This window comes from Enhydra lutris, unplaced genomic scaffold (genome assembly GCF_002288905.1).
Source record: "Enhydra lutris kenyoni isolate GAN:26980312 unplaced genomic scaffold, ASM228890v2 scaffoldscaffold16, whole genome shotgun sequence".
NCBI classification, from domain to species: Eukaryota; Metazoa; Chordata; class Mammalia; order Carnivora; family Mustelidae; genus Enhydra; species Enhydra lutris.
The window spans coordinates 6,565,330-6,577,368 of record NW_019154100.1 but is presented as its reverse complement, the minus strand read 5'-3'; the positions used below and the strand labels follow the sequence as shown (position 1 = coordinate 6,577,368).

General features: G+C 36.0%; 1 protein-coding gene across 1 annotated transcript in view; it reads right to left on the bottom strand.

Annotated features, from left to right (window-relative positions):
• Positions 1-8,472: 8,472 nt before the first annotated feature.
• Positions 8,473-12,039, bottom strand: part of LOC111147385 (CAS1 domain containing 1) — a 56,020-nt gene continuing 52,453 nt past the window's right edge. Inside the window, exons 17-18 of the mRNA XM_022503389.1 lie at positions 11,617-11,709; positions 8,473-9,979 (exon numbers count right to left, since the gene is read on the bottom strand). Coding sequence (XP_022359097.1) covers positions 9,713-9,979; positions 11,617-11,709 — 360 coding nt within the window. The 3' untranslated portion in view covers positions 8,473-9,712. The remainder of the gene's footprint in view (positions 9,980-11,616; positions 11,710-12,039) is intronic.

Here is a 12,039-nt window from a genome sequence, read left to right as displayed (position 1 = left end):
TGCTGGAGGAGGGAGATCGGACTATCGGTTGTGTCTAGAAGACTCACAGCACAGACATGGACCGTAGCTTGTCTTTTGCCCTGGTTAAGACTTATCTTCAGAAAGAGGCCCATGAAAATCATGGAGGACAAATTCCCTGAAGATGTGTGGATGTGTGCCCAAGACCAGGGGTGAGTGGTGACAGGTGCAGAAGTGCCCTGTTCCCATCTCCCTGTAAGAGAAGCTGACCTGAGAGGGGAATAGACAGTCTGCAGATACGGCACTGTTGTATCTGCCTCACTGTTGATGTCAAGGTCTCAATCTCCCTGGGCTGCTCCCAGCCAGCAATGAGGGGGGCCAGGGTCCATTGACCAGGTTATTCCTCTCTGACTCCAGACTCCTCTGAATCTGTCATTTTGCTCAAGGGCATCTCACAGCCTGCCGGAGACTTTGTCAGAGTTTCACTCGAGAAGAAGCCCCTCTGACTCAAATTTCCATCCTTTCCTCTCTCCTTTCACAGGTGTCCCCAGAGTCTCATGCTTTGAGGGGAATAGAGTAATCAAAATGACCAATACATTTTGAGCTTGAACATTTTTATGTAAAAAAAACCCAAAACTATAAGCAGTCAAAACAAAAGACAAATGGAAACTGGGGGAAGGATTTGCAACATTTGAGAAGGAGGCTAATAAAAATATTGAAGGCCAAAGTGCCCTGATTTTAGGGATGAAGCACAAACTTGGCTCTAGCTTTTTATCAGCAAATGTGTAAAGCCAACTCACAGTGTCCGTAAGATAGTAGCAGATGAACTGTTCAGGAGAAGCACAAATATTCCAGTACTAGGGCCAGGATGAAATAACTCTCGAGAGTCCACATAAAAAGACCATTGTGTAACATAATCAACAACATTCTTACAGTTGTCACAATGATGAATTTCATGTAACTGTTTTGTAGGGTGTCCTGCAAGGCTGACCAACAGCCTCAAACTAAAGAGATTCTAGGGTTACATAGGGAAAATGTTGTACAGGTGGTCTTTGCTAGATACTTGCCTGACTTAGCTCTGGGGTACATTTAAAGGATCTGAGGATGTGACAAAGAGCAAATTCTTAATGTTCCTTTATAAATACTGTACTGCATACCCATAGCTAACAGATATTAGGTAGCTGGGAGTTCAATGCTGCATATCCCATACGTTAAGTTAGGCTGTTCTAGGGATCTAGGAAAAAAAGTGGTCTCAGTAGGACACTGAACTAGTGTAGGAGCGACATCTTTTGGGGAAATTTAAATCTAATGATCAGGAGTTTCTGAGGGAATACTATAGAGTTTGGCCAAGATTCTCTTTAGGAAAGAAACAACATTGAATATGAACTCTCATGCAGGCAGATGGGCCATTATGTTCCAAATTTCTGCTCAATATAACCTAGTCTTAATTAATATTAGTCTGGAAAATGTGTAAAGAAGGCATAGCTAGACATAGTGGCCATTAAACCCACCCCCTGACTCCCAAAAAGCATCCATAGAAAGCCTAGCTTTGAGTACTGTGATTTCCTGATGTTCTTCCAAGCTAAATTATTTGAGTAATGTACGTCAAGGTAGCTGAATGAAGTGACCTTCTGTATAGAATTAATCAGGAACCAACTGAAACTTGGAAAATATTTTGTTTTTTCTAAATTTCAGAAGCTCTCTATATACTCAGGATATTACTTTTCTGTCAAATACTCATGTTCTAAAAATTTCGAGCCTGTATTTTTCCTATTTATGTCTTTTGGTATATTGGTTTTAAATTTTTATGTAACGGGATGAAGCGATTCTTGTTTTTATCCTTTACTTTATTCTTAATGGGTCTTTTCTCATCTTGAGATATTCACTTACACTTTCTACTTATTTTATGTCTCTAAACCCATTACTCATCTTAAATGTCTTCTGGTATATAGAGTAAGAATGAGTGTACTCTTCCCATACCCATGGTTAAGCAATCATCTTGGGGCTATTTAAAGGATATTTCTACCTTTCCCTAGAAAGTGAAATCAAACTCTTACCTTACCCAAGTATCTCCTGAATTAAAAATCTGTTTCTGTGTTTGCTATTCTGTCCATTAATCTATATATTGTGGCGTCTACTATACCACACTGATATAGCTATAAACTTAATCATGTGTCTAAACATCAAATTGTCCAAGTTCTACCCTTCTCATTAGTCTATTTAAATTTTTTTCTTGGCTATTCTTGTCCATGTATTCCTTCTTTATAGGTTCCAAGTTAAATTTTGTAGTCTCTGAGAAAGGGCTCCAGCTCCATGTCCTCTGTGTGTGTGTGGGGGGGGGGGTGTTTTCAAAGTGCTGGGCCCCTCAGACTTCAACTACATGTTTTCTTTTTCTTTTTTAAAGATTTTATTTATTTGACAGACAGAGATCACAAGTAGGCAGACAGGCAGGCAGAGAGAGAGGGGGAAGCAGGCTCCCTGCTGAGCAGAGAGCCCGGTGCGGGGCGCCATCCCAGGGCCCGGGGATCATGACCCGAGCCGAAGGCAGAGGCTTAACCCACTGAGCCACCCAGGCGCCCCAACTACATGTCTTCTATCACAGGCGGAGATGAGATGGCAGGAGGTAAAGAAGAGATGGCTTCTTAGTTCTAGGTTGCTCTTTCTAGACCAGAGCTGGCTGTCACTGCTCTTCTCCTGAATTAGGCAAGAGAAACACATCTTGCCCCTCCAGACATTAACTATCTTCTGAAACCAACCTCATGTATTCTCACAGAGGAGGATCTACTTCTTTTATAAGCAGGACTTTGATCTGATGACTTGTCGAACAAAACAAAACAAAACAAAACAAAAAACATAACTGGCTTGTTTAGGAAAAAGCTATCGTCAAAATGAAGTACTTACTGTGATGACAGGTCTATGAAGAGGACTAAGAATGAAAAAAACAAACAAAACCCCACAAAACTGCCAGATACCGAATAGAGCTTTGTTTTTACTGTATGATAAGACTTTAATATGACAAACATTTATAAAATTGGATATTTTAAATTTGAAAAATTTAAAAAGGGAAAATAACTTTAATTAGGACATTTTTCTCTCTTGAGATAAGAATCTTGATACCATCTTTTTACTAAGATGTAAATGTCAGGTTTTTCATTGTGATACTAAGTATAATTTTACCTTTGACTCCTTTAGAGACAAAGGATATGTGATTTCATTCAGTTTTATAGTTTCCCAAATTCTTCAGAATTGTTACTTCTGAACATGGATAAAATATCTGCATACTAGTATTTATATTCTAAGGCCACTATTCCTAAAGTCTACGCAGAGTTCAGGTATTCCAATTTTGTCATGTTATTAATTATAACTTGATTAATATTAATATTAGCCTATATCAAACTTTTAAGATTTTTTTTCAAGCAAATTGATCAGTAATGAATCTGACATAGGTATGGTTCTGAATCACTTGGTAACCTTAGAATTTTCTCTGAAAGTATACATAAATATAGCCAAGTAGGTGGTATTATTGATACCTGGGCTCTCAACTATAATAGAAAATGTCACAAATGAACTTTTCATAAATTTTTCTGTAAGTTCTCTAGTGTACCTTGATATACTGAGGAAGATAAGAGTTTTCCCAGTTATCCTATTTTCAAAAGCTTACTTCTTCTTGGCATGTGATTTCTGCTTATTTCTTTGGGCATGTAATTTTTGCTACATTCAGTAGATATGCTTTTAAAAGTTACCATCTGTTAAATGTTTTGATGAAATTTTTTCACTTAATATATATCTGAATTTCATAGCATTATTATTTTTAAATTTTTTTATTTAAAATCAAGTCCTGTTGAAATGTCAGGCTCATTTAATTCATTAATCTTATTTTATTTATACTGGCACATATACGTTTCTAAGTACTGGCAATGGGTTTTAGCTTAGTTTATTTCATAATGAATTTTTAAGTTGTGTTCTTTGACACAGTTAATTTTGCCTATTAAACACAGAGGAATATTTTTGACTTTCACAAAAAGCACAATCTCTCTCTCTTTTTAAAATACATGGCTTTCTTACTTCCAATAGAGATAGGAGTCCAAATAAATAATTCTCTATTACAAGAAAAATAATCACGTAAGTGCAACGGCAAAATGGCGGTTGACATATGGCCTCAGCATAAAGCAAGAAAATGAGGAATGACAGGATGGACCCACAGTGAGTAAAAGACTATATGGTATGGCTGGGGTTCAGTTCCACAGGCGGTTGCAATGGAGGGCAGAAAGACCCCTACCCTGCTGTCAACTCACTATTTACCTGGCTGCATGAGTGAGTTACATTTTTTTTAAAAATAACATTATGCAAATCAACATTCTAACAGTCAAAGACAGTATATCTTTAGCCTCTTGTCCAAATGGCTAAGGAAAAGTTTTTTTCCCAGCTGCCTCACCCTTGCATGACTGCCTACCTGTCTCAAGTGGGGTTAGCACTTGACACCATTTCCTGTGGAGTTCATGAATTCACCTAGCAAATAATAGGCATTGTTCTAAGAATTGGGGATACCATGGTGAATAAAATGGAAAAATCCCTGTCCTCAGAAAAATCAGGTTCTCATGGGGAGGGATAGAAAATAAAAAAAAAGGTAAGCAAAGGTATAAATGGGTCATAACTATGGGGCAAAAAAAAGAAGCCATTACAGTATTCCAGGAAAGAGCTGGTGATCACATCGGAGGTGACGAAAAGTGGCTGAATTACTGAATTATGGATGTATTTTGAAAATGAAGCTGCCAAGATGTACTAAAAGTTATGGTGTTAAGGTGTAAGAAAAGAGGAGTTAAAATTGTTTATCTGAACAAGCTGAAGGATGTAGCTACCATTTACCGAAAAGAGGAAGTTTGTGGTGTTTTTATTATCAGTATTGGGAAGCTTAGTTTTGGTTTTGACTTGTTATGTTTGATATGTCTTTTAGATATTCAAATGAAGATGTTAAGTAGGCAGTTGGATATTTGAGTCTAAATTGTAGAGAAGAGGTTTAGACTGAAAATATAAATTTGGTAGTCCTCAGAATATAGGTAATAAAGACATGTGACGAGGTGGTATCTCTAAGAAGTGAGTGTGGAGGTCTAAGGTCTGAGTTTTGGGGGACTGCAATTTAGAGGTTGACGGTGTGAAGAGGACCCAAGGAACAAGACTGGAGGAATGGCTACTGAGGGGGGAAGACAACAAGAGATGATGACGTCCTGGAAGCATAGAGAAGGTGGCTGGACAGGCATGCAGTAAATCAACTGTGTCAAGTACTACTTCTAGGTCAAGTAGGGTGAAGATTGAGAACTGATCATTGGATTTGGCAATATGGAGGTTCTTGTTGATCTTGACAAGAGCAGCTTGGGTCTGTAAGAGAAAATAAATGAGGCAGTAGCTCTGGGAACACAAGAGATAAAGAGGAGTTTTGTTTTTAAGATGGGAGAAATAAAGCCAGAATCCCTTGGCTGATGGTTAAGCCTCTATATGTCCACTTTGTGTCTAGCTCCTTATTAAACCCGTAAGAAATACCCTCTTGACCCTAGAGTTGTAACCTTACTGAAGATTGGTGCTAGAATAGTTTTTAAAAAAGATAATGAAAGTATTGTTTTCACAGAGATGGTGGAGTTCAAATTCTTAAATTCTTAATTCTTGAAATAAGTTGGATTTAGGTAGATGAAAAGAGTGGGAACAAAAGAAGAGTATGGTATTTGGGAATAGTAAGATTGTCCTGGCTGGAATTCATATTAAGAAGAGATGGGGTGATAAACAGAGAGAGCTTTTACCAGTAGTTAACTCCAGCTTTGTTATTTTGGCAATGGAGAGCAAAAGAATTAAATAATCCATCTGCAGCAGCTTTAGAATTAAAAAATAAAATCTTGTTAATAGTTTTCTTTTTAGTGACTTTATTATTAGAAAATTCTCAAATGTTTTCTCAATAAGGAATACAAGCCAATAAAACTAGCTGAATTTTAAAATATTGTAATAATTACTTTTAAGTATGAAGCTTTTGCCCTCTGGAAGACAAAAATACCTCTAGGTAACCACAAATTTCTTTTTAAAATGTTCATCTATCCCATTTTTATGCTCTGGAATGGTATTTTAAAAATAAGAAACAAGTAAGTCATTTCTAATTAAACCATAGATATTTTACAGTTCATGATATCAACTCTACTTTTGGAAAACAGTCTCTTGTTTATATAACTTTATAGATCTAACTTTTAAGTGAGTTGGGGGAAATCAGAGGCAGAGACAAACCATGAGAGACTGTGGACTCTGAGAAAAAACTTAGGGTTTCTTGGGGGGTTGGGTGAACCTGGTGGTGGGTATTAAGGAGGGCACATATTGCATGGAGCGCTGGGTGTGGGTCATAAACATTGAATTTTGGATCACTGAAAAAAAAACTTAAATTAAAAAATATATAAAATACTTCTAATCTGCACAAGACACTAGAAGGGATTTCATTAGAAGAAAGACAAATCTAGATTTAATGGAGCTTTTCAAACGGGCATATTTTAAGTTTTCGCCAATCGTCAAAATCACTCTTAATAAAACCAGACTTAGTTTTTGGAATGTCTGAAGTAAGTTCTGAAGATAACTACCTGAGTTATCTTTTACAAAAGGGAAGCAGTGAGGTTGAGTCATATGAAACTGCCATTATTTTATTTTTTAAAGATTTTTAAAAATTTATTTATTTGACAGAGATCACAAGTAGGCAGAGAGGCAGGCAGAGAGGGAGGAGGAAGCAGGCTCCCTGCTGAGCAGAGAGCCCGATGTGGGGCTCGATCCCAGGATCCTGGGATCATGACCTGAGCTGAAGGCAGCTTTAACCCACTGAGCCACCTAGGCGCCCTGAAACTGCCATTTTTATAGGCTAAAAATGAGTGTTGTAATTAACAGCTCAACATAAAATTCCAACTTGACTCTCCCAGGGTTTGTTAAAAGTCCCAAGCTCAAGGTGGAGGGACAATCTAAAGGAAGCCATGCATTGTCCTAGAAATTGCACATTCTTTGGAGAACTGGCTTTTATTGAGTATCCATTACATGAAGGTTCTGCCTTTGGTCCTATAGTTTATTTATTTACATTAATTATAATCTAGTAAAAAAATTAAATATAAACACAGATACACATTAAATTTTACTATACTTACAAGCTTCCTATGCTAACATTTGAAATAATAAGGCACTCGTGGAGAAAAAAATCACTCACCTTTAAAAAAACTGTAACTGGTTAACTTACCTTACAAGGGAATGGTAGGGTGCAAATGTTATTTTATACCAGGACCTAAAACAAATCATAGGATCTAGCTTAGAGGTACAGTGAATGGTTTTAGGTCAAGGCTATGAATTTTTAGGCTGTGTTGGCTATCCACAGAAATGGGAAGGTGTGGCAAAGGAAACGGAAGGATCGAGGTAGGTTTGAGTCAAGCAAGTCCCTTCTGGGACCAGATGGTAGATGTCTCAGTGCAATCTACCGTAGAGAAAATCTGAGTTTAGAGAGCCTCTGTGGCTTTATCTCAATTTTAGAGTGTCGAAATATCCTGCTAAACATCTTTTTCTGAAGAATGGTATGAATGAGCAATGCCAGTCAGAATCTGAATCAATGCAGAAAGGGTATTAAAACCTATACCATAAAGAGATGCTATCCTTATGGCAACTTCTACCACAATCACCTCTTACCCATAAGACTCATTAAGAAAACTAAATGTAAACAGAATATACTTTAATTACAAAAGGACTGTCTTGCAATTATTATATATAATAAAACTGTGGGGCATATTAAATGAGAGCACGTGATGAAGAAAGGGCTTGCTAGTTAAGTTTTAGGGTTGAATTCGAATAGGAGAGAAAACATATTCATTGGGCATCACTACTGGAAGACGTAAGTGCTTCCAAAAAACAGAAATGCTGGTCATCTTTCTTTTTCAATTGTTTCATCAGGAAGAATCTTTTTTAGGCGATAAAACTTACAAGCTAAATTAAAATGCACTCTACTCATTGGCAAGCCACACCAGCAAGGATAATGTGATTATGGTACTTGGAAGTTTTTGATTTATAACTATACTATCCTCTACTTATAAGGCTGCAGTCTAGGAGGCAGAGCAATGAATCATTACAATTGTCTATCTGGGAAATGTCAAAAGATTAAGTAAGGGCAGAAGAAGAGAGAAAAAGAAAGAACACACATTTCTATCTGAGAATTATTCCACAATTAATGGGAAGAGATCACTGGCACATAAATCCAGTGCTGAAGAAATAATAATTAAAATTTTAAGATCTTCAAGTAAGACTACTAATAAACTACAGTGCTTGAACTTCCTGGGTGGAAAGGCAGATTATCCTCTGACACCCTGATAACTAAATCATTCCTTATTCAACTATCACAGTGACCTCTCCCTATGCACAAAGAGTTTGGAAAAGCAAATTCAAGCTGAAGAAATAAATTAGAAATTTGAACCAATCATGAATGGATCCAGATTTTTTAAAAAAAGGACACATACAGTTTAATCGATACTTTGCCCATACAAAAATAAGCATCCACAGAACGTTTATTTACTGTTTAAATTACTCCATATATTCATATACCATGAACAGAAAATATATTTTATCCCACACACAATAAGAGCAAACAAGTGCAATCTTTCAAACATTAAACGTTATAATCAAATCTGTACAACAGATAAATAAATTTATACCTCTAACAGTTAGCTTGTAATAAAACAAGACAAAAAAACATATATTGCCAAAGTCACCGGTTTACTTAAAATTCTACTTATGGTTATATGTCGCAGTCAAAACAGCTTGAATCTTTACTACACTGCACCAGTTAGATTGATAAATATATATTTTTTTAAAAACGGGGGGGGGGGGGGGGGAGGTAATAGAAAATACCAAAATGATTATAAAGAGCTTTCCAAACACTGGAAGTACTAGACAGAAATTAATTAGTTGGAGGAAAACATATTAACTGGATCCACAGGGTAACTGGTATCACACTGGTATAGCTTAAGGAAAGGAAACAAATGGATGAAGGTTTCAACTGGAAAGAAAATTTGGCCTTTTTATAAAAGAAGTGACAACAACATCGACAGTGACAAAACCCTGTCATGAGCCTAAAACAACTCTGTGAGACAAAGTGTACAAAGATTTAGGAATACCTGAAAACCACAGTCCGGAAGAAAAACCATGTCAAAAACAGGTAACATCAGCACGTGAACACATATAAATTAAAGGCATACTGTTCATCGTTCCACATCATTGCACATACGGTAAGAAAACAATACTGCAGTCATTCTGGAGTAAGAAAGTTTTCAGTGAAGTAGGAACTTCCATGATGAATACAGGTGTAGACAATCTAATTACCACAAATTTAGTAAAGATCAAAACACTCAGCGGTGCCACTAAGCTAATTAAATTATGTTTTTACTGGAAAGGTAATTATTTCCCTGCCTTTGTGTTAACTTAAAATCATTTATAAATGGAAATACACAGATCCAGTAGAAAAGACGTTTCACATGCAATCCTATACAATGCACTCTGCTTCAACTGGTTTTCAGTATTTCACATTGGAGACGTACATTTCCGATAAATACAACCACACATGTTCAACAGACGCCACCGAGCTGTCCTCTTGCCACACGCGTTTTTAATTTACATATACATTTATATCTCCAGATAGACGCTTTTCTCCTCTAGGTAGACACAAAATTAGCCTGAAGAGTTTTAAGTTTCTTAGGATTTTAGGAACCTAATGCCTTGACTTATCTTGAATCGACGATAAGATGAGGAGTCCACAGAAAAATGCAGCTATACATGCCAACCTTTTCAAGAGAGATGAGTTATCTTTAGGAATAATAATCTGTGCAAGATCATTAGTGATCTGAGAAATTTCGTGCGCCACACAAACAAATATGAAAGTGCTGACAATGATGTTGAGCATAGGGTTTCCAGGTATGAGTACCAAGATGCCTCTGGTGTCGGCGGCCAGCCATATGTGATATTGGCAAATAAAGAGCTGGAAGGAGAGTATTTAAAGTTAGATATATACAGAGGGTCAATGACTACATCACAATTTTGCCTAATTTAAACATTTACTAGCATAATTATGTTAGAAGGCTTTTTCCAAACCATTTCCTTCCATTTCACTCTTGGTCCTGAAAAGCTGACTGTAGTCTGCTCTTCAGAACTCCTACTTGCTGAAGCATGGCTTCAAAGTCCCCAAGAAATCACACAGGGACCTTACAACTGGAAAACACACACACACTCATATATATATATATATATATATATATTTTAAATTTTTTTCTTTTTTGCATGACATAGAAGACAGCTGACAGAAGGATTTCTGGACTCTGGTCTTTAGACCCCAAATAAAGAGTTACTGTGGGTCTGTGCACATATGTGCATACTGCATATTTACACATATTTGTGAATATATTTCTTATGTGGATATATGAACAGGAAGTGATACGGGCATTATGATATCATTAAGTTTACTCTGCACGGCCAAATGTTTCCAACTACATTTGCCTGTTCCTAAAGTATACTGCAACTTCCATGTGAGTATACATATTAGTTGACACCACTACAACTTTCTTTTTCTTTCTTTTGAAGAGTGGTGGGCAGCAAAGCAAAGTTTATTGAGCCGTACTACAAAGCTCTGGAAGACGGAAGGGACCTCAGAGGGTTGCCCTACAACTTCCAATGTGGTTACAAATGTGGTTCTTTCATCACATTGTTTCAAAATATCAGAGAGTAGAAAAATGCAAGCTACCTCTCAAATATGAGACTATACAATTTTGATATTTTTAATAGAAATACCAAATTATAAATTCATTCATTAAATAAAAATGCTCATGCTCCCAATATTAAGGGGATAGCAAAACAAATATTCTTTTATTTACTGAATGACTTGGTAAGTCATTCTTGGTTAATAATTCTAAATTCTATTCAGTCTCACTTATGAGACAAAAAAACAATAGAACATTTATTAAGGAACTCAAAAATTTATTTTCCCTATTTTAAGGACAACTTAATAAATCTTATACTCTAAAATATATCTTTTATTAAACAGATTAAAATCTGTTCTGTTTCCTCATTAAAATGTTCTACTTTGAATAGAGTGCAGAATATTCAGAATTTTTTTTAAACCTACTTTAAGGTTTTAAGTCATAGTATTTCATATAAAATGTAGTAAGTTTAAAAAATTTTCCCAAATTTCCAATCATAATGGTGAATTTTATTAGGATAAGTATTGATAAACTAAATTCCAGTAATATTTAATTATGGAGATGAAGAACAAATCAAAATCCCTTCAGCTCGATTTCATTTATATCTATTTATAAACTTCATTTCAATCTATTTAACTTTTTTCTTTTCTGATCTCAGCAATTTAGTGCTTAAAAGCTTAAGACAATATAAAGAATATTTGAAAGTCATCTATGTCTAGTCATTTAAATAAGCTTTTAGAAATATACTACTTTATTGCTATTGAAAGTTCTGAGTTTCTTCTCTGTATTTCCATAAAGAACACAGCTTTGATTTTTTAAAAAAATGTATTTCGGATTTACACACACACACACACACACATACAAAAACACACACACGTAACACTTGGCTGTGTAAGGTTAAACAAAATATTAATGTACCAACCTCTAATGAAATTTTTCCAAACCAAGCAAAAAATGAGCTATAAACTGATCGGGCATATCCAGGGATATTCCTTATTAGGATGAAGGCTAAAATCTAAGGAAAAACCACAAAGGCAAAATAAATAAAAAATAAAAGCATTTGCTTTCCTTCAAGTGATAACTTTATTATCTATGTTCTTGAATTTGATATATACACAATGTTGTTTTTTTTTTTCGATAGGGAAAGTTTTAGCAAGTTATTTATTTTTTTAAAGATTTTTTATTTATTTATTTGACAGATGGAGATCACAAGTAGGCAGAGAAGCAGGCAGAGAGAGGAGGAAGCAGGCTCCCCGCTGAGCAGAGAGCCCGATGTGGGGCTTGATCCCAGGACTCTGGGATCATGACCTGAGCCGAAGGCAGAGGCTTTAACCCACTGAACCAC